Raw genomic sequence first — 23,627 nt, 5'->3', positions numbered from 1 at the left:
GGTAGAGCACTTTATGCACAAACCTCCTGATTTGATCCTTTCCAGGACTCCAGTACAGACCTTGCTAGCGGTGCGGAGGGGACCACCGGCTCCTGCCCGGAGTCACGGTGAGGGGCCTGGCCAGCAGCCCCCGCCGGCCCTCCTCCCACCAGGCCCAGAGGGCACCGGCCGGCCCGCGCCGCGGCCTGCCCGCCCGCCCCGCCCCGGGGGTCTTCCTCCGCTTGCCTGAGGGGCGAGCGGCCGCTGGGCTCACGGGGCCACCGGCCGGGCAAGCGCCGCGTCTCACAGAGTCGGCTGAGGGGACGATCGCCCTGAGGGGAGGCGGAGGAGCGGCCGGGCCGGGCCCGCCGCCATCGCGCTGCGGAGGACCGCGACCCCCGGCGCTACCTCAGCGCCCCCCCCCGCTCCGGACTACGTTTCCCAGCGTGCCGCGCGGCGGGCACGGCGCGGGCGAGAGGGCGGTATGCGGGGCGTGGCCAGCGGCCTGCGCGGTGACGTAACCCGGGGCGTGGCCTGCGTGAGCGTGAAGCGGGCAGAGGAGAAGGACGTAGGGGGTAGAGGCGCGAGCGCACGGGAGCGGGGGGGGGGAGGGTCGTCCCGGTGCGAGCGGAGCCGCGTGCGCCGCCGCCACCCCACCGCGCGCGGGACACGAGAGCGAGGCTGGGCCGGGGGCGCGAGGCGGAGGAGGGGCCGGCCATTGGCTGTCGGCGCGCGCGGGGGGCGGCGGGACCGGTCGCTGCTGCGGAGTTGAGGCGGCGGCGGCCGGGAGCTCGGAGGAGCCCGCCGCAGCCCGCCGCAGCCCGCCGCGCTGCCGCTCTCCATGGGGCCGGCCGGCTTGCCCTGCCCCGCCGCCGCGATGAAGTGACAGCGGGCAGAGAGCGGCGGCGGCGGCGGCGCGCCCCTTGCGGGCTGTGAGGCGAAGGGCTGCTGCCGGCCCGGCCCGGGGCGGGCGGCGGGGGGTCCGGTGAGTGAGGCGGCGGCGGCCGGGGCTCGCCCCCCCCTCCCCGCCCCTGCGCGCCACGCCTCCTCCCGCCGCCTCCCGCCGGCCTGCGCGGGGGTCTCGGGGAGGGGGAAGGCGCCGGGCCGGAGCGGACGACGACGGCGGCGGAGGGGAGCGGCCGCGCCATGAACTACCAGCAGCAGCTGGCCAACTCGGCAGCCATCCGGGCCGAGATCCAGCGCTTCGAGTCGGTGCACCCCAACATCTACTCCATCTACGAGCTGCTGGAACGGGTGGAGGAGCCGGTGCTGCAGAACCAGATCCGCGAGCATGTCATCGCCATCGAAGGTGAGCCGGCGGCTCCGTCGCGGAGGGGAGAGGGGCGGGGGGTGCACCCTGCTCCCCCCCCCAAAAGCCATGGCCCTGCGTGCGGGGGCACTCGTGGGCTCCCCGGGAGCAGCCCTCCCCCCCCCCCCCCCCCCGCGCCCTCCTGGCTGCCTTCCCTTCCTCCGCCCGCCGTTGCACACCTTTTTTTTTTTATTTATTTTTGGAGGGGGGTGTCCCCCTGCACCGAACGCCCGAGGCAGCCCCTCGGGGTGGGTTTCCTTTGCGAGAGGTGAATGTGTTGAGAGCGCGGGTGGAAAGGGGCACCGGGCGCTGCGGGGAGAAGTTGTTTTGCTACTTGAGTTGGTGCTGACGTGCAGGCGGAGCAGCAGTCTTGTTAGGACTGGGTTAAGGTGGGAAGGATGATGCTCGCTTTGCCTGCGGAACGGTGGGAGAAAATGAGATTTTTATTATTTATTTATTTATGTTTCTCCTTGGGTTCCTCCGTGCAGTTTGTGATGGAGACATTTAAGGCACAGGTTCCGGTTTAGTGGTGGTGTAAACAAGGTGTACAACTGGGCTAGAGAGCGGTAGTCTGTCTATGCAGCAGTGTAAAAACAGGTTTGAAGGCAAGATGGAGATAACAGTCTTCTAACCTTAGATTTATATGCATCTAGCCCCGGAGGAGCACTGCGGAGACTCTTGAACTGCTTAGGATGTGCAAAATAAGGAAAAAATGGTCAGTATTGGGAAGTCTGCAGATATTTTTCTGAACTGTCACTGGAGTTAAAAAGAGCAAATGGTATTGGCTGGGAACATGTATTTTAAGAAGAAATTTTTGAGTTATTTTGCATAATAACTTAGTGAGCTTTGCGTTCTGTGCTTTTGCAATTGAAATAGTCTGCCACTGTTTTAGAAGGGATTCAAGCTAGCAGAGTGTGATGTACAGCAGCTGAAATAGAGAGCTGCTTAAAACCATCTTGTTTTGTTGGCCTATCTTGTCCTTAAATTATATGTAATAAAAAAAGTCCTGCTGGAAAAGCTGCTATTGAGATTGCGACTTGAAAGACTGCATTATTCGTTTGACTCTTAAGCACTGCGGCTTGAATAGACAGACATGATGTTTAATACTGTTAAGATTTGAGGGGGGCGGGCAAAACCCCCCCCTGTTAGTGTCTTGTACGGCGAGTCACTGGGACTGGCAGTGCCTGTCACTTATTAAAAAACACAGTCGGCTGTAGAGACTTAGCTGGGGACTAAGGATGTGGTAGTTTTGCATGTATTCTCTGTTGTATTTGTGATTTTATTGAAATTATGGCATGTGGTTATTGGCTTCTCGGAGTCTGGGTTGTCCCCTCGTGGCAGTCCTTCCCCTGTGCTCTCCTCTTTCACTGAAGAGATGGAAACTTATTAATATATATTGTGGGAAGGATACGGCACAGGCACCGCTCTTTATTTCTCAGTGCTACTGGTGTTTGGATTTCTGCAGGATAGATGATGCCTTCAGCAGAACATGATTTTTTTTTTTAGTGGTAATTAATACATGTTTATATAGCATAAATATGGTTCTTGAATAAGATGCTTGGGATACGGTGATGCAGCCAAGTTTGTGTTGAAGCGGGAGGAGGATGTGAAGCGCTGTATGTAGTTATCGTCGTAGCATGGGACTTGTGTTAGTCTTTCCATATATTAATGATTTGTGTTACCTAACTGTAGCTTAGTTCATTTGTCAATCACGAAGACTTTAAAACCAAAATAGCAGCCTGCCAGTGTGTTTCAAAAGCAGAGCCGATGAGTAAAATTTTCATAGATGACTTGCTGTCTAACTTAGATTGGAGACTGAGTCATGAAACCAGTCGATCTGATTCATGGGAAAGATTTATCTAGAAAAAGATGTATATTTTAAGTCTTTTCTGTTCTGAGGGCTCTTCAACTAACTCTTAATATTAAAAATTGCATATATTTAAAAAACCAACTCCTTCAGCTTACAACTCCACCAGGTTGTATTTTTGGTCAACCTCCTCTATCTAACTACTACTCACTGATACCAGCTTTTAAGCCAATGTGGTAATGCCATATTGCATGTAGGAAGAACTTAGAAATAGCCATTTATTTTGCTGCTGTTGCCGTGCTAGAAGTCTTTATTGAGCTGCAAAGAGTTTAGTGTTATAATGGTACTCTCTAAATATCGCGAAACCTCTCGAGTTTGAGGTACTCGGCTTTTGCACTGCCAGGGAGGAATTGTGGTGTGGTTGGCATGTGGCTGGCATGAGAAGATGCTAAGTAACTTTTTGCTGAAATAGTTCCTTCCAGCAGAAGGAGAATTGTACCCTTTAAAGGAAAGAATGTAGTCTCATTAGTTCAGGCTGCTTTAAACCGTAACGCCAACCGGCGCGTGCTCCTTGAACAGCTCAAATAATACTTTCCTGCTCAAGAGAGCTTTGGCAGATCTGGAGGGGAAGATAGTTGGAATCTAAAGCAATTGAGACTTACTTTAGCAAAGTAACGAAACTATTACTTATTCTCAGAATTTTCTTTTCAGTATAGAGTGGCACTGTCTTCCCAACGCTTTGGATTTTATTTGCAATATAAGCTCGCTCTTTTTAGGCTTTGAATTCTATTATAGAAGTGTCTGGACATGCTTGCTGGACCAATGACTGTTGAAATAATTTGGAATTAAAACCAGCCTTGCAGCAACAGCAGCAATTCTTTAGATTCAACTACACGAGTTGTATCTAATCCTGAGAGAGCAACCACTAAACGTTCCTAAATTGGGTCTTAAATTGATGTGTCAGTATTTTTTTTACACAGATTTATTTCCTTGTATTCCTTAGAATAATCTAAGGTAGATGTGATACAGGGTGAAACAGTTCTGTGAGACATTAGTGCATTAGTTTTTCTTTTCAGGTTCCTTTCAGATTCTTGCATTTCAGAGTTGTAAAGTCAACAGCTTAAAAGCATACACTTCCCTTCTATTTTCTTTGTATGAAATTCATACTGAGTAGTCAAACAATTTTAGAGCCTCTCATTTAGACTGTTAACTGTGGTAAAAACTGTCTTTGTGTTCTGTAGTTCCCGAGCTTGGTTGCACCAGTAGATGCATCAGTACTTGATCAGTATCGAACAGTTCTTACATCAAGTATGTTTTGTGCTAAGAAACGGAGAGAAGAAAAGATGAATTGACTTTAGCAGTCTTTAAATTGTTGGAATGTCTTGAGGGTTTCAAGGTACGATGGTCCTATGGTGTGCATGTAGATATTTAAGGGTAGGTGATAGCTGAATATGTCCATTCCAGTTTCTGTCATCCAGACTGAGATTAGCTTTATATGTTATGAAACTTTAAGAATGATGTAAACCCAAGGAAAGACAGTGAAGCAATCTGAAAATTTAATTTCTAATCCTTTCATGAAGGGATTTAAAAACAGTTTAACAATGTCAATGTCATCTTGGCTAATAGTTGCTAAAACCACTTTTGCTAATATACTTGTTATTAACAGATAGTAATGGAGAAGCACCTGACATAGTTTGCTATCCTTTTACACAGTGGCAAGCCCATCAAAAGAGATTCTCCTTTGCTATGGGGTTTGAGCAGGTTTTCCTAACTGGGGAGGGTGGGGAAGGTCTTGAATCCTCTACTGGTAAAGCAAAACCTTAGTGATGAGGCTTAAGATACTGGCTTCAGTGTGCCTTGTGAGTAATCTTCATATCTTCCATGTGGTCTGTGCTTTTTCTTTTATTTCCCCTCTCTAAATGAACAGGAAATCTGATTTTATTTTTTTATCTAAGGGGAGGTTGTTGCTTTAATTCTTATGGGTGCTGTACCAGACATTATTCAGTTTTGAATCACTCTGTTCCAGTGTATCTTGTGATTTCTATGCTAATTTTTCTCTTAAGGGGAGGAGAAAAAAAAGGGATTTTAAAAGTGTGTTGTGAATGCTAGTTTGAGTTTGGAAATCATGATTATAAAGTGTTTCCCTTCAATCCTAGAACTTTAGATATAATCTAAGTTTTAGAGAAAATATGAGATCTGTACACTTGGAAATTACTTGTTGAGGGCAGTGCAAAGGTCCTGATGCACTGTGGGAGTGGGAGAAATTGTAGAAGGTATAAACTTTGCTTTATTTTTTTTTTCTTCAGTCACCTTTAAAAGTACTATTTCTTGAAAATAATTTATGGTTGATCTAAAACTCTTGACGTGTATGTGCATTAGAGGCATCTGTTATTAACTGATGCGGGACTCCACTTTGGTGTTACGACTTGTCACGGCCATTCTTTTCTTGGAGCCCTCCAACTTTGCAACTCCTTAAATGCTGGTGGTATCAAGTATGTTGGGGGGCAATGCTACAGGAGCATTGCTATAATGCATCTTATAGGAGAAGTTAGACTCAGTTTTGGAGCTGAGGTAACACTTCTGTTGCTACTGAAGTCTGAGACAAATGAGTTGAAAAATGAATGTACTGTTTTCTGTTGTGAAATACAAGAAAGACTACAGCTGTTTTTCCTGCTTAAAGTACCTGTTCTCTCCTACTTGATGATAGAAAAATGGCAGGCACGTGAAAGCTCAGCCTTCTTTGGCTTCCTGTTACACAAGGAGTAGCATCATTAGTTGAAAATATGGGACTTTAACTTGCCAGCTTAGTGATAAGATGAGGGTGAATCACTACTGTATAGTGGCCTCTTAATAACGTGAGTCTTCCTGCAGGTGTACAAATAGCTCATGGCAAGGAGCAAAAGCTGATTGTAGTACAAGACTTGGCAAAGAATTATATCAAGCTGCAACTTGGAAACGATGATAGTCACTCTGAAAACTGTTTGAATGCTAGTCACTCCTTTTACTTAGCTATTTTATTGAAACAGGCTTAGGAGATCCAGCATCTGGAGGTCTCCATGCAAGTAAATAATTAAGTCAAGCTCTTGGGGAGAGGAGTTGGGGTGTGCGTTGTGTTATTTAAATAAATCAAAAGAATGATAGTATAGTTCAGATATTTATGCATAAATGAACAGAGCTGAAAAACCAAGTGCTACGTAAGACAATTGCATCTTTAAGCCCTAATAGCAGTCGTCCTATTCAAGCTCTTGTTGTGGCTTTTTGAACTGTGGATCAAACTACATGATTTGCAGTGATAAAACTGATTCTGCAAACATACCAAGATACGATAAATATTTGTTTGCTTGGAAGCCAAAAGGTTTAAAAGTGGGTTTGGGGGCTGGTTATGACATCTCAGCTCGTAAACCAAAGCTACTTTTGGCCTCTTGTTTCAGGTTTGTGGGAGAGAGGGCAACAATAGAGCAGGCTGAGAATGTGCTTTGTTGTTGTTGTTCTGGGAGATTAAACAAATGTGATTCAGTCAGATGTAGGGAATCAGAACACATTATATCTAGTGCATAAGTGCATCTAGGTAAATTATGAGCTTGCATATATGCAATAAGCGTTGACTTGGGCAATGATTGTTGCCTGCAAGAGCCAGTGCAGTATGTTTGGAACAAGCTCCTTAATACTTTTTTCTGTGACTTTGTGTACTGAGTTGTGCGTTAACCTAGTGGAGGGTGTCCCTGCCTGTAGCAGGGGGTTGGAACTAGATGATCTTTGAGGTCCCTTCCAACCCAAACCATTCTATGATTCTATGAACTTAGCTAAAAGGTAACATTTCCTGCTGTGATTCTGCCTTGCCGTCTGTAGACCTTCAGCGTGGACAAACTGATGAAACGCAGTATGTATTTTGTAGTTTTGGTGGGGGGTATCCAAATGGAGAGACATTTCTTTTTAATGTGGAAGGTAACAGACTTCAGCATAGGGGTAACCATGAAAATCTGAATGTTTTGCTTGCGTGGTGAACTAAATGTTTGGTGTGATAGTTGTGCCTTAGGTTACTGGAATGTCTTACTCCAGGTCGAAGTGATTGTGCTTTCTGGCTTTAAGTTATATGCTTTGTTGCTATTCTCAGCAAAAGCTGCATGATTAAACATCAGATGCTTTTGAGTGAATGCATAAAAGTTACAAATTGAGAGGAAAGCCTTAAACCATTAACTTCTGAGGATAACTTCTTTTCCTGAAGGCAAAAAAGGAGACATGCTGTGGATCAACTGATGTTGTTGGAACAAATGTGTTATGAGGCTTTAGGTTTTTCAGGAAGTGTGCCAGGCTTCTCCCACCGTTTGCTTTGGGGGATTAGTTTAAAGCAGCATGCAGTAATGCTGAAACAAGAGTTCATACTGCTGTGTATACAGATCAATGTTTTTATTTCTATTTAAATTGGCAAACAAGTCTTGCTCCCAAAGAAGAGGGGGCACTCAGCAATGCAGCAGATTGGATGTTTCCCTGCCCATGGTAGGGGGGTTGGAACCAGATGATCTTTAAGGACCTTTCCAACCCAAACCGTTCTGTGGTTCCATGATTTGATTTGCTTTGGCTGATCTCGAGCATTTGGGAAAAGGAAACAGGCCTTGTAATACTGGTTGCTGTGTTTATGTTCTGTATTGTACTTATCAAAGTACAAAATAGCACTTGTGGTTTCTGAAAGGTGACATAGGTGCTCAAGCTAAGTGACTTCACAAGGTTTCACAAGGGCATGTAGTGACAGGACACGAGGTAATGTCTTTAAGCTGAAGGAGGGTAGATTTAGATGAGATCTGAGGAAGAAATTCTTCCCTGTGAGGGTGCTGAGGCCCTGGCACAGGGTGCCCAGAGAAGCTGTGGCTGCCCCTGGCTCCCTGGCAGTGTTCAAGGCCAGGCTGGATGGGGCTTTGGGCAACCTGGGCTAGTGGAGGGTGTCCCTGCCCATGGCAGGGGGTGGCACTGGATGGGCTTTGAGGTCCCTTCTGACCCAAACCTTTCTCTGATTTGTTTTCTAATAAGGTGTGTTACCTGACACTTGAGCTATCCATAGTCTTAGACTTAACTTTAACACCTGAAGAAAGTGATTGGAGTCTTGGATCACCTGGTGAAAACTGATGTGGGAATACAATGTATTTCATCGCAATTGGGAATTGATTTTGTCCTTACCAGTGAAGAAGGTAAATGACAGTGTTGGAACTTTTGGCAAATCTTTGAAGAAAAGGTAATATAAGCTCCAAAAATCTTAGTAGCTGAAATGGAGAACTCTATTGCATCTCAGCTGTGTGACCTTCTGCTGACAGGGCATTTCAAACATCAGTTTCTGTGACTGTTAGTTTTTATGTTAAGGGTATGCTTTCGGACCTTCATACACATGGCTTTACATCATTTGTTGGAAAATTCTAAAATGATTACTTAGTAATCTACAGTGGATAAAGTTTCCTATTCTGAGAGAGCAAGTATTGTATTAAATAGTTTTGATAATCCTAACCTCTGTAGTAATAAGAGATTTGTCTTTTGTAATACTAGTTTTTGTCTTTGCCTTAAGGACTGTTTGTACTTCATGTCACCTATACCAAATTTCTCTTTTGTATTCTGACTTGTCCTCACACCATGAAATAATTGAGCGAAGACAGTGCCAGATGTGGACCAATTGTCAGATGCTGCTAATTTTTGATTAAAAGACTTCTGGGAATTCTGTATTGTCAGATTAATACAATTTAAATATAATTTCATGGATGTCATCTCTATATGGAAAGAGATGTATGTGTGAAGCCCCATGGTGAGGGTGAGTGGGTGCCCCAGAGTGGACACTGCCTGGGCATAAGCCAGAATAACCGAGGGTGAGGGGCAAAGATCCCAAATAGCGGGGTTCAGAGCGGGAGACTCAGGCCCGTTTGGTTTGGGGATGATAGTCAGGCTGGGATCACTCATGTGATGAGTTGTGCCTGTTCTTGTGTGGGATAGCAGGTTGGTCTGGGTGCCAGGATCCCTCTCCCCATGCCTGGCCTTGGTGGGGTGTGTTTTGGGGGCTGTTTTGTTTTTTTATTTTATTTTTTAAAAATCCTACTTGGGACTGGTGAGGCCACATCTGGAGTACTGTGTCAGTTCTGAGCCTCGCAGGGCAAGAGACACGGTCATCCTGGTGAGACTCCAATGAAAAGAGTCAAAACAAAAAAGCCAACTAAGGATTATCTCTTGTGCTAGTTATCGGGCATTTCACTTGTTCATCACGTTATACTTGACACTCTACTAACAACTCTCATGTTCCTCTGTTTCGGGGTTTTAAGTGGTTGCTATTGAACCTTGTTGCTGTCCTAGAAAATTTAGGATTTAAATGCCATGAGAAGATACAGTTCAAGGGCAGTCAAACTCTCCAGCCTGTGGGTACAAGGCAGTGAATGGCTTTTTGAGTGATGAGGTTAAACTTTTAAAAGGGGTTTATAAAATCAAGAACACTTCAGTTCTGTCTGTATGGAAGGACCTTTCAACTACTTCTTAGTCTTCTGGGCAGAGCTTTTCAACTTGAAGTTGTTTACAATTAATTTGTAGTTCTGTTGTAATTGTGATAAGGCTGTAAACACTGCATGAATCTTGTGACTAATGTTAGAAATAAGGTAACAGTGCTGCCTCGCTTGGAGGTATTTGAGGACCAGGGATCTGTGACTTCCTAGGAAGTTTGTTTTATGTTTCTAATTCCAAGGTGGAAACATAGGGGTTGTCAGGTTCCCTTGTTGGTAGTGAGTCAGTTGTGGGCAGCTGGCAATTCCAAAGCCCTCTGGAAGTATTCAATGTCTTTGTTTTTTTTTTTTTTTTTAAAGTGGATGGAAGCAGATGTGTTACTTAATCAGTATGTGCACATTCAACCTCATTAATGCCATTTCAGGATTCTGACTAATATCCTTTTTGGAGCCTGTATAATGGTACAGATGAAAGGGTACTAAGATGACGGTGCATTGCTAACCCAGTGAATGGCTTGTTTTTCATTCTTCTTTTCCTGTTTCTTAAGTAAGCTACAGTTAACCACTTAAAGAAGAAAGTACTAAAAATACAGCATTCATGTGTATGAGATGTGTAATTTCAGTGTTTTGTTTAGTAGCTTTATTTGTTTACATAGTCGATAATGAATGTAAACCTAATGATTAGACAGCTATTTTGTTGGTAATTTCCTCTTCTGTACTTGAGAAAAATACAGACAATCAAAGAGACTCTTAAGAATACTGGAATTGAATCTTTTGCTTTGTATTTGTATTTATTTTTGAGAAGCTTCAGATGCAAATTTTTCATCCTTTTTTTTTGTGTCTTTTTGAAGGGATTGAAGGACTGTTCCTAGCCTAGACCAAATCAATGCTTGACACAATTTAACTTGAAACCTGTAGGAAAGTCCACTTTGACTTGAACTTGAAGGTGCTTACATCTTCTGTGAAACTAAAGCTGCAGATGAAATTCTTTCCGTTAGTATTTTTTTATTAATTTATAGCACTGTATCTATACTTAGCAGCTATGTTTTGCAGTAACATAACCAGGAGGAGGACACAGCAAGATAGTAGCATCCTGTAACTTACTCTCACTACGCAGTAGTGTATGAACTTGTGATTTCCATTATCTTACTGCTACAACTTCCCACGCTCAGGAGAGCAGCCAGGAAGCCTGTCTTTTGGGTATCACAGCAACTGTGTTCTCTAGAGGAAATATGCTAAAAGTGTGGGACTCTGGCTGCCCAGACAGCAGTCATTTAAATGTATACCACTTCACTTTGCAAACGCTCGTGTATCTGAGTTAAACGAGTTGCGAACCAAAAGGAGGGCTTTTTGCATCACTTGGTCAGTAACCCAAGAAAGGTGTCTCGGACCTTAAATAAGGAGGTGGCTGGTATATGAGTTTGTACAAACATGGGAAGCGAGTGTAGCAGGAAGACACATTTGATGTTAGACTTCAGCTGCCTATCTGTGTACAGTTGCTTTGCACTTTTATATTTCTTATGAAGCGTTTCATTATGGAAAGACAACTTGTACACAGAGTAGTAGTTCTTAGGGTAACCATGGCATCGTACCAGACAGCAGATGTCGTGTCCCACTAACGATGCATGAAAGTAGTTGCATTTGAGTGTAGGATCACCTGTGCTCTCATTGGAGTCTGATATGAATGATAATGTTCACGGAAACACTAACGCAGTGAGAGAAGCAGAAAGCCAACTGTAGCAGAAGGAACCTACAGCCTTTCTTGTCGTGAACTTGGCCTACTAAATTACCTGTATTGCTTTCAAGATGTCGAGCTGACTGCAGGATCCAAAAGGTCTCTTGAAAGCTAAGCCTTTAGTAATGTTGAAATAGTGTGAGGGAGTAATTGACCTGACCTTGGGTTGATTCTTATACTTGAATATTGTTGTCTCTTCTTTTGTAAACCTAAGGTAAAGGTACGAGTTAGTCGCTAAAGCCTAAGTGCTTCATGATATGTAAAGATTAAATAATAACTGATATTTCTGTCATGGTATACTGTTACGGTTGTTGTACTGCTCACAATCACCTGTAGACTTTGTAGACATTTATGTTCAGGCAAAGGTGACTTGCTCTTGGAAGAAAGTGACAAATTGGGCCTGATAAGAAATAGGTAAAAGTCAGAGGTAGGAGCTGTGCACGATCACTAAATTGGCATACAGCTTCATATCTGCTGTTCTAGCTACTCTTGGAGGCATGTTGTAAAACAAATATCACGTTCTTGAAAGAATGGCTATATATCTCTTATTTGGATGACTTCACTGTCTAGCACTAAAACTGGTATGATAGCTTGGAAAATCTTAATAGATATGGGCCTGTGATAGTGGGAATTCTGATAAAGCAGCTAGAAATAATTTTTTGTTATTAATTGCATCATCTTTGTTTCTGGCCAGAAGGTGTTACTGGTTGTATTGCCAAGGGTACAAGTGTCAACTATCAAAGCTAATAAATAATGACAGTGAAGGAAAATAATGCCCCTTTGCTTTCACAAACATAAAATTAATGATGTAGTAGAGTATAACAATGCTTTTATAGTAAAGCCTTGTTAGTATTTTCAGTACACCCTAAAGTCTTAACAGGATTATTTTCTTTTTTGGTGCTGTGAGTAAAGCTGAGTAATAGTTTTCTTTCAAAATACATTGCCCCTGGAAAACTTATTTTAGATTGCTGTTTGAGTGCGGGATTGAAAGATTTCTGTAGGTCTCTAGGCAAGCTTCTGACCCCTGTGCACAGGATGGTGACAGGTAGCAGCTTTGCTTTGTATGCAGTTGTAAAAATTGATAATGCTACTGCTATGCTCTGAATGTGAAGAAAATCTGTAGCTGCAGCCTTAGCACATGTGGGACTTTCCTGTAGTCATTTATCACTTTTCTATGGCAATTCTGTTGCTTGAATGTGAATCTGTAGGTTCACCCTTGGAGTTGAGTAAATGAAAGCAGGAAGGAATAGAAACAAGCTGTGGAAAACTATTCCTGTACCCTGTGACAACTCATCTATTTAGTCCCATTTCATTACTTTTCTCATGCAAAATAAGATTCTAATTTTAACCTGCATTAATTAAGCTTCAAAATACTTCACCGCTATGAGATTGTGGCATTTAATAGCATTTAAATGTATAACGATACATTAGTTTATGGATGGAAGGATCTTGCTATTGACTTATCTTGAAAAATTAAATTTGAGTAGGGTGGAGGGGACCGAAAGGGCACAACTTGCTTGAGGCAAAAGATGTGCTGCATACATAGGTGCATAACCTCTGAGGGGGAACCAAATGATGCGTCTTAATCATCCGGGTAAGCATGCTAGCCAGGTTAGATACACAAATATTTACAGCAGATGTCTGCCTTGGTAACTGCTTAATGCATTTTAAAGCTAGTATTTTAGCTGAAGTCAGGAGACCTACATGACTTACAAAAAGACAGTACTTCTCCCGGAATATGTTGCTTGCTGGAACATCTTGCTTCCTGCATAATAGAGTGAATTCAGTTAGAGGGTTGCTGGTTTGATTTATGACGCTAATTGATGTGGTAGTTGATGTGAACGGCATGTACCAATTGTTCATTACCATTATCTGTATGGTAAGGGTAGAATGTGTATGATACTTAATTGTGCAGTTTTAGGTAATGAAAGACGTGATGCCCCATTTGAATTCGTGTTCGTGCATACATGCCAATTGATAGTAAGGTACGTTGGCAGTCTCTGACTCTGGTAAAGGAAATGTATATTAAGTGTTTTATTTATGGGACAAACCACGGAACTGTGATATAAACTGGAATGCTTTTGTATGTCTGGGCTGATGGGGGGAAACCTTGATGTTAGATTATGGAATGCAGGAGTATAAAGACATGATTTCATCTTCTCAGACAGGTCTTTCCTTATTTAAGTGAAGTGAGGAATAGGTGATTGTTCAGTTTTGGGTTGTACAGGCTGCTGTCTGTGTGAATGGGGTAGCTGGGCAGAACCTCTTCCATAGCTGCAGGTCTGTCTGTTAACGTGTGTTATGGTGAAATCAAAATACCTTCATGCGTTAAACTTCCTGACAGATGGGTGCCTGACAAAATATATGTCAATCTACCTTGAACTTAATATTCCAAGGCGATTTAGGCACTTCAATGAATACAAAGTTTTCTAATTTGAGACTTGCTGTGGTGGCCAGCAAGTAAGCACTGAAATGAGACTGCAGGCAGCTGCAGGAAATCAGTCAATTTGGAGGAAAAAAAGTATTTAAATACTGGTGTTTGGCTGGAACTTGAATGTAGGCTGTCAACAGCAAGAGGCAAAATACCTCAGTGACCTAAAAAGTACAAGTATGTCCCTTTAGGGATTACTTGATGTTAGGTAATGACATGCTATGAAATTAAACCTCGCCTATGTATCCCTTGATTTGCTAACTAGGCCAGTCTAATAGCTTTTTAAAAAATCAGTAGATAAATGGGAAAAATCGATTTTGCCAGAATCTGTAAAAAGCAAGGTAGCCTACTGGTGTTGTTTCAGATTTATTTTTTTAATTAGTATGTAAATAAGGTGGTTTATTCAGGCTGAGCCAGCTACCTGGTAGAAACTTGAGCACAAATATCATTTTCTTGGAAGAAAGTGACACTGAAGTGAGACATTTTAGAAGTTGTCTGGTAGTCCTTAATTTCAGTGAAAGGTGCTATTGGAGCAATCTCTGTTACTGTGCAATGTTGATACATTTCTCGTGGATTATCTGACATTCTGCAGCTGGTTTTGTGTAGTGCTCATAATATTTTTCTACTCCGCAGATGGGAATCTTTTTTAATAGGTAAGTGGCGATATTTGATAAAAGCTGCTCAGTGATGACACATTAGGTAAATCAAATACAGATAAATAGATCCAGTTATGAATGGCATTAGATCTTTTTAAAACAAGATCAGGGAGGCTGTAATATATAAAAAAATCGAACAAAAACCAGCCTGCTACAAACAGGTATGAACATAGCTGTATAAATCTGTTCTTCCTATCTTGTATATTTTTTGCTATATTTAATAATGTAATGCATTAGAGAAAGCAATGCCTTTGAAAAGCCCCTTCTTTCCCATTGTCTACATGTTGGTTGTAAATGGGACTCTGTGGCCGTGTATGAATATTGGAGCTGGCACACAACTAGTTTGGGATGCAAACGTTAACGCAGAGGTCTCGGTGCGGATTGTGGGAATTGTTAAGGGACCAAGTGCAGGATGGTTAGTCCGTGATCATGTTGCATGCTGTCAGTGTTGCTAACACCGAAGCTAACCAGACTGAAACTGGCTCCAATATGTAGAGAAGGTACTACAGTTTTAAATGTGATGAATTTTGAAATGTGTTTGCTTGCAAATCTGGAACAGTTTTGTTTTGAAAAAACAGTAAGTGACATGAATATGAATTGTGTCTATTCCTTCTGTTATCAATCTCATGTTTCCCTCCGTTGTTAATCAAGTTGATAAAAAGACTGTTCATAGCTAGGTGTGTCAGCAGAGAGAGAGGATATTTATTGACCTCAGGGGAACATACTCCCCAGACAGTGATTAAGATACAGGTTTCACAGGAGAGGGTTTTTCTGGCATCCTGTAGTTTTCTCTGCACACTATCCCCAATCTCATAACTCTGTCTAGTTGGGTTGACTTCTGTCATCCACCCTTGCGTTCTCAGGGTGTTCTGTGGGTCTCCCGTGATGGTCGTGTCTGGATTGAGGAAAAACTGTTACCTGTGTGCATAACATGCACTTGGTGAAACGTTGAAGTATAAAAAGCTAAAAATCAAGAAGAGTGCATTGGGCTTAAACTTGAAGATACAAGATTTAAATTTCCATAAAGCTCTGAAAAAGCAGCAGGGATGGCAACATGGTAACACTGATTATGAACTGTCCTTTGGATTTTGTATTGCCAAATTGTTGAAGTAGTACCATCCTATATGGATTCAAATAAAGCCCAGTAATTGTTAAGCCTTTTGTCTAATTACAGTCCAGTCTTTTAAAGCAGAACATCAAATTTGAGTCTTAGGAGATAGTCTGGTAAGTGTTTTGAAAATGTTGACTCCGTACCAGTGATAGTGGCTCACTTGTTGGTATCCACAGCGGGTTTTGTGTGTCGGATGCTGTGGCCAAGCTATTCCATAAGCACCTCTCCCTCATGTAAGAGTGATTTGAAAGCCCATTCTGTGAGTGCTACTGGTCCTGGAGCTAGAAGCAGTTGTTAAAAGAGTTTCTATACAAACGTGGTTGTTTTGAGCACAAAAAAAAAGAGAAAACGAAGGGAGTTTGAATACATGGGAGTTGTGTTTGAGAAAACTGTATGAGGTTTAATCTTCTCCTTGGAGAGGTGGACAAACAAACTTTGCTGATGAAAAATATGAGATGCAAAATCATCACTTGGGGAGAGTGTGCGGGATTTATTTTTTTAACCATAACAACTTGAAAACAAGTAATTCCTATGAAGCTGTAAAAAAAATTATTTTAATGGGCAAGATTATATAGCTATTGCAGTGTAGGTGATGGCTGGAATGTAGAGGTCTTGGTGTACATTGGTTTTACTCTAGCAAACTTTTCAGGTGGTTGCAGGCTGTTGGCTTTTGGGAATAAAAAGTAGCAAAAGTCTCATAATATTCAAAGACCAGCAGCTGCGCTTGGGAGACTGGGAGGTATAAGCTAAAATGACAAAACTTGAGAGAATTCCGAAGGCTCTTGGATTACCGCTGTCATCTGTTTGGACATTATGAAGGGCTTTGATGCTGAGCCTGGTTCTGCTTCTGGTCTCTGAGAGTACCGACTTTAAGAATGACTTCTGTATTTAGACATTTACATATACTGTATCATAATGAGCATCTGATTTAAAAGCAAAGATTTTTAGCTACAAGTAGGCTATGGCACTTGTTTAATTTGCATCTTCCGTCTACTTGTCAGGAAATGTGTGAATTTGCAGTGAACTTTTAGGTGTTTAAAAATAAAAAGCAGTGTATTAATTTCTTGAAAAGAACAGTGACAGTAAATCAAGTTGCTTTAATTTATGTTGCATTCAAGTGAAATGTGACAGGGGAGTATTTGTAAGATGGAATATGTAAATTAGCCTGCTAATGGTGAATTGTGACATAAGATTGAAATAATTGAGAGTCACAATCAAACTCTACTTCTGATCCTATTTAGTGAAACAAATTAGCCCAAACAAATGGTTTACTATAACATGGTGTTTTACATCCAGTAGCCAAACTGACTTGCATAAAAAAGCCCAAACCATCCTAACTTATGCTCTGTGTTTACTCTTTAGGAGGTGAAAGCTTTATGTTCAGAAAAGGATAAAGTGTTTGCTGCCGTGTTGTAACATGTGGGCAACTGCTAATCTTATGGAAATGATGTATTGAGCAGATGAGGCCTGATTAATAATGAATAAAGTTGCTGCAGTACGATGAGAGTCTTTTGGGGAAAAAAATAATTAAGCTTTTTTAAAATTCTCTTTAAAAAAAACTCTGCAGGGTAAAGCTTCTTCAGGTTAGTCAGGCAAGCTAAGTTTGTAATCTGAGGGTTATATTTCTGTGCCTTTTTGTGCCTTAGATTTATTACAACTTCCATTCAAGTTGAATTCAAAATAAGGGGATGTTCGTCTTGGTTCCCAGTTCAGACTTAGCTGAAAATAATACTAGGGATGTGAAAGGCTTTTGGTAAAGTGGAGCAACAGAGTATAAACTTGCTAAAAACGGATGTAGTTCTTCACTGTATCTGAGAGTATAGCTTAAGAGTGGGTTAGCCTATAGTGATTAATTTGCCATTGCTAAAAGAGGAAGATCCTTTCCCCCCACCAGCTCCCTTTTCACAGGTTCTAGCCCTTCAGAAACCAGCTCAGTGTAAAAATAAGTGTTTTACTAGGGTAGCAAGCTGAATAAGCTCGCTTAAGGCTCGGATGAGCTTTGGAGCTGTTGCAGGAATGGGTGTGGGATTGTGCTGCGAGGTCTGGGACACCTTGTTAGGGTGTCGGAGGGCTGTTCAGCGCGTTGTTGGCCTGCACCTAAACCTCGTTTTCCTTAAGCAGCAGTGTGCTGCACAGAAGCTGGTGCAACTGAAGTGATCAGTAACATGTAAAATAACTGCCAGGCTCTAATGAACTTGAACCTGTTTCTCTGGGAGCTATATGCATGTTCCTCTTATCTGCAGCTGATCATAAATATGTTGAACCTGAGTTGCTTGTATAATCAACAGTCTAAAGTTTTAATTAATCTTGCCAAAAGGCTATTATGCTTTGTCCTTATGATTGTTTTTCATTTGCTGTGTGCAAATTAAAGTACCGTTAGAGCTGTATTGCATGCAAGTCATGCAGCTAAGCACAATTTTCGTTTCAGCAAGAAGAAATTTATCATACAAAAAAGTGCTGAAAGATGATACAGCACAGTCTGTGCTGGCTAGATGTTTAGGATTTTGAGCTGAGCACAGTTGCAGTTGCTGCTAACTTGAGTGTCTGTGGCTTTCCTAAGTATCTGTTGATGTCTGCAGATATTAAGGAAAGGAAGTCTTGTCTTCAGTACTTCTAAGCCATAATCATTCTAATCTTTTGATGGACCTTGACTATCTGCAGCTGTTGGTTTTTTGGAGAATGATCAAGTTGTTTGTTAGGGACTTGTGAGTTGGGAAGGGGCACCTTTAAAAGAAAGAGGCAGTTGTTGCAAGCTTGACGCACACTATAGTGAAGAATGAAGGATTTCTAAAACTTGGTAAAAATTGAGTGAAATGAGAAGCATATTCCTGAAGTCACATTGTTATCTTATGCTAATGCTGCTCGGTGTTGACTACTTTGTATGGAATAACAGTAAGTAATGTTTAAATTAATGGCTGACTGTGGTAATTTGTTAATGTTGAGATAATTGCAGCACTTACAGGAACAACTGTTGGCCAAAACACTCAATTAAGTTTTGCATTGGACAATTGGCATTTTCTGGAATATGCTTATTTATCCCAAAGTATATGAGTGCCTGAACACCAAGTAGGTTTGACTGGTGCCTTGCACTCGGTCCCTCTGATCCCCTTGTCTGTTGGTGCTATGACATCAGACTGCTGTGTAACTCCTGTCTTCTGCCGGCAAGGGTGGAAGACCATGCAGTGCTGCAGAGGGGAGAATTCTGCCAACATGCGCTTCCCATGGAAACATTTTCCAGGAAATGGGCCAGCATAGATCAACCTTCTCATGTTGTCATAATACTTCCTTTTTCCTAGCTAACCTGATACCTAAGTGTTTTGGTAGTCTGATAACTGATGATATTCTAGTTAGAGCAGTAAGCCTGTTCAAAACATAATCTTAAGCTTTTAGGAAATGTGATCTTGCATTCAGTGAATAACAGAGGATTTATGTTTTCAGGTTTTCAATAGAAGTTAAATTTGTATCACAAGTTACTCAGCTTTAGTGAAAGAATCTCAATGCTGCTGAATAATCACCCATATATTTTTTACTTGTAATTTTAAGGTACTAGGAACCTTTCTTTTATTAGTAATTAGACTGCCTGTGTATCTTGAATTCGTTGCAAATACAAACTCATAAAAGGAAGGAAAATATATGGAATGATATTGCCTGGGAAATAAACATCCAGTTATGAAAGCAGTGGTACTGCAGAAGGCTGTCGAATTGCGCCATGTGCTAGGAGGAATGTTAGAGGGAAACAATTCCAGTTGGTGTGAATTTCCTGGCTTCAGTGGCAGTTTCCGTAAAAGTGGGCATCACTTAAAGGTAACTATAGCTGCAGGCAATAAGTAAAAGATAATAGTCATCCAGGACGTGGAATTAGCACGTGCTAATTAGCATGTCCAAGCACTTTTGTGCTGACTTCTGCTGAAACACGTGGGGCTTGGCAGCTAAGTGCTTGTGAGCAGAATCCATAGTCCATAGTGTGGTGGGTAGGGTGCGTTTTCTTTGCTGTTCCACTTGCAATAAAGCTAGGAATGCTTGGAAATCTGATTTATTTTCTAAATATTCACATATTGAGATACTTTTTTTTTTTCATCTAAAAGTACTCAGTGGGGATAAATGATATAGCTAGCTGTGGTATGTCTGCTACAAATACTGATTCTTGTGCTGCATTTCTGTGAAGTCTTTTTCCATCTAGTTGTACTGGCTGTGGCCTTCCTAAAACTTGTGGTTATCATGTTGATATTCTAAAATTCTAAGTAAACTCTAAAAGCATCATAGTGCAGAAATGTTGTGATGGTGGAAGAGTTGTAAGTTTTGATTAAAGTTCTGTGTATTGCCAGATACAAGGTAATCTGATTTCTAAACTAAGGTGTTACTATTGGATATTCAGGGTACACAAGCAGGAGAAAGTTTTCTCTTACGAAGTTTGTGTTGTTTGGAATGTAATAGACATCTGAGACATCTATTTATAAGATGTTATTGACTTTTTTCCAGGTAGTTATTAGTTAAGTATTGTAATTTTTTTTTTGATAGCCAGTGTGGCTGTAATGGTTTTAAAAAGATTTGAAGACGGGCCCGAGATTTGCAGAAGTTGTTAATTTAGATTTTCTAGCTCTTTTACGTACTTTTTTGCTTAGTACCTTCTGGAAATGGCAAAATGGCTAGGAGGTATGTGTAGGACACCATGTCTGCTGCTTTGACAAACAGTATTACGAAAGTCTCAGTGAAGAAGTAACTTTGTCAGTAAAGTTTGTGCATCTTTACCTATGAGCATTGTTAGAGATTAGTGCTGCTCCTGAGCAGTTCAGTAAAGAATGCTTATCTCTATCAAATTATCTTCCAGATGACTTGGATCTTAAGTTCTAGGTGAGGCTTAATGAAAACACATTCCATCTTATTGCTAGGGAGTGCTGGCCTTTTAAAAATGCATGCTATTAACTGCTTCTGCTAATTTTAGAACATGTGTTCTTGAGATTCCAGTAGTAGCTACATACTTATTAAAATCGAAAGTAAAAGGACTTTTTACTCCCTGGAAGATGTGTTTAAAAAATAGTAATAAAAATCATATTATGTAGAAGTTCTTGTGTTCTCTCATGGTTCAGGCTCAGGAATTCTTGACTGACTTGCACTCAGGTTTCTGTTCCGTTTCAAGTAACTGCGCAGGCTGTGCAAACTTCAAGCAATGTAGCTATGCCTGAATGTAAATTAAATACACGTAGTAATCCCGTGGGACAAGGGTTCAGCGTGTCAGAAGTCTTGGCATCCAGATGAAGATATAGTAGGAATTAGTACAAGTGCATGTGTCCTGGAAGTTGAACCACCTTACTGAAAGCTTATTTTAGTTCACAACAACTTGCTCTGTTTGCCCCCCAAAAATTGGACTTCCATTCGTCATGAACAACAGTGAAGAATTACGATGGTAGGTTGCTACTGGTTTGTGTTTGAAAATAATTTTGAGCAATTTCTGCTTGGGTTATGGCACTGCTAGCTTTTTATGTAATCTGGCTAGAGCAACTATTGCCTGTATTACTGCAGTTAGAAAACTGCACGGCTTTGCAGAGGGGTTGTTTAATTTTTGTGATAGCAGCCCAGGTTTCACGTGCCTTTCAGACTACAACTTATTTTTTTCCTTTTTTTTTGTGTTGGAGGGTTCTTTCAGACTGACAGTGAATGGGAAGGGATTGGTGTAATGATCAGAGCCACTGATACGCAACTGGGTAATTGGAAAGGGTGAGAAGAGGTGTCCCCAGAATGGGACAGCAGTATACGGGTTCACAGGGGACGAACAGCTGTGCATTCAAGGCTTCATCTCGCCGTAAAAGGTCAAGAACAGCTCAGCGATACAAGTCCAGGCGCCCATCTCCTCTGGTGTATCTGTATGGTGTTGGTAATGGGAACCGCTGTGAATCGGACACCCGATTGTGTCACCCCCGGTGTACTCGGCTGTCTAAAGCCTCCTCAGCTGAAGTGGTCTGGTGATTCAGGTCTCCAGTCGCCACAGATGCTGGAGTTAGTTTCTTATATAAGCTGATCGGTTTTGATGTTTAAAGCAGACAAGAGTTTGTCTCCGCTGCTCCTTGGTGAATGGTTTCTAAGTTTTGATCGTCCTGATAATTGTGCCGTCTTCTGTTTGCAACAACCTTAACCGGGCTGTCGGTGCCGTGCTTTTGTTACGCCTGCGCTGTTTGCTCTGAGGGCAATGACTGCAAGTCCTCACCTCTAGCTGTAGACGGAGTGTTAAAGGCTTTATTTAAAAAAAAAAAAAATCTAACCACAAACTTACAGCTGGTTTTCCTTGAAGTGGAGAAGATGCTCAGAATCTTTATCTTATGTGACAGAAAAATACCTGCTTGAAAGAGGAACTTGCTGCCTGTGTGGGGACTAGAAAGGGGATAGTTGGGCAACTGTCAGGCAGCCTCTGAAATGAGATCATCTTCATAATGACATGAGCTGAAGCGTAAATGTTTCTCCTGGCTTCAATGTGATGTGAGGAAAGGGAAGGTATGGCTGGGTGCTGCTCTTCTTCGCGAGGTCTGCAGCCGTGGGCAACTGCCTCTGATAATATTCATTATTTGTCAAATAATTTAAGGTAACCTTTTTCTCAAGTTACCCAGCAAAAAATACTAGCTGTTCAGAATCTTTTTCTATTCCTCTCTGTCTAGGAGAATTGAGCGTTTGTAAATAAAGTGTGTATTGAATGCTAAGTCTGATCAAATGCTTGATCCTGTAATCACTTACGGTGATTATCTTCACAAACAAATCTGCAAAGTGCTATGTTGTTTCCTAGAAATATTGAGCAAGTCAGTAGGTCTGACCTTTGTTTGCCAACAGAAATGTTTTCTGGTGGAAGTGTTTCATTCAGAACTGGAACTCTGGCTGGGTTTGGTTGGTTTGTGAGCTTAGCAAGGTGGACAGGACATCGTATTGAACAGCAGGAGTCATTTCTGTAGAACTGTAACCCTACAGAAGTTCAGCAGGCTTTACCATACAAAGCCATAGCAAAGCTGGACACCTTCAGAGCCTTGTTTTAGAAAACGATGGTGCTTACAAACCGTGATCTGTGTGCAGATCAGAGGCAGTGATCGATTTTACTCTGCTGCTGGCTGCTACTTGGAGCTAACTTTTAGTTCATCAGCTTTTGTGGATCTGCAGAATTCCTCTGCTGTTGAGTCATGTCTAAGATCAGTTGTGACTGAGTAGCTCGGAGAAGGTTTTAAGTAAAACAATAATACTTTTTAGGCCTTTGTCAGATGCTTCTTTCGCTGCAACTATTGCAGGATAATAACTGCAATGATAAATATTGCAAAGGAGGTGGATCTTCTTGCATTCTCTGAGCAGTTGTTCTGAGAATTATTTAATTAGATTTCTGGGAAAGGGGCGAAGAGCAAGCTATTGTGGCTGGGCAGGAAGGGAAACATTTTGACTTTGGCCTAGTAACTGTGCAGCGGAAAGAATTTATATTGACTCTGAGCAACCTAAGTGAAGTGTAGAAGTCAAGATACCAGGAGAGTCCTGTACTACTATAACTAACTGGGACTTGACTGGGATTTTTGTTTGTGTTTTCAGGAATGACAAAAGTAGGCTAATAATTATTAAACCTTTGCCTAAGAGCAATAAGAATTACTATGGAAGAATGTCAGATGCTTGTTTTCAAACACTAGTAAATATGATTTAAGAATATAGCCAATGGGCTGATACTCAACTCTGAATTACTGTTTTCAGCTTATGCTTAGTATTAAGGGAAGTACAGTAATAGATGAAAAGGTTGTCAATAAGAATTTGATGTCTTTGCTTATTTTAAGACTTAGCTATAAGAGCTTTTGCTTTGTTACAAATATTAAGTTGGTGATGTTGAAGATGGCTGCTTTAAGATGAGTTTGCTTATTTGGTTACAGATCAGCCGTGTCTGATTTTTGATCTGAAATTCAGGCAGTGGCCTGAAGGAAAAAATGTGAAGGGACTTGTGCTTGCCGTCTGTGTGATACACTCTTTTCCTTTCCTGCCTGTGATTGTCCCTGTTGTGAGTGCTGAAGTAACTGATTGCCACTACCTTATTGATTACCTTCTCCTTAGAAGAACCTTCTAATGAGTTTCCTTGTAGCATGCCTCCTTTACACTAATGGCTAATGATGGAGGTGGATGGAGGTTCC

General features: G+C 41.9%; 1 protein-coding gene across 4 annotated transcripts in view; it reads left to right on the top strand.

Annotated features, from left to right (window-relative positions):
- Positions 1-551: 551 nt before the first annotated feature.
- AGAP1 (ArfGAP with GTPase domain, ankyrin repeat and PH domain 1) overlaps positions 552-23,627 on the top strand; it is a 379,248-nt gene continuing 356,172 nt past the window's right edge. Inside the window, exon 1 of one of the 4 annotated variants that reach the window (XM_054830061.1) lies at positions 552-1,288. In XM_054830061.1, the coding sequence (XP_054686036.1) occupies positions 1,126-1,288 (163 nt within the window). In that variant the 5' untranslated portion in view covers positions 552-1,125. The remainder of the gene's footprint in view (positions 1,289-23,627) is intronic. The other 3 variants (XM_054830062.1, XM_054830063.1, XM_054830064.1) reach the window with 3 other exon arrangements.

Source organism: Grus americana, chromosome 6 (assembly GCF_028858705.1).
Source record: "Grus americana isolate bGruAme1 chromosome 6, bGruAme1.mat, whole genome shotgun sequence".
NCBI classification, from domain to species: domain Eukaryota; kingdom Metazoa; phylum Chordata; class Aves; order Gruiformes; family Gruidae; genus Grus; species Grus americana.
The sequence above is the reverse complement of the archived record's forward strand: the minus strand, read 5'-3'. Positions and strand labels throughout refer to the sequence as shown.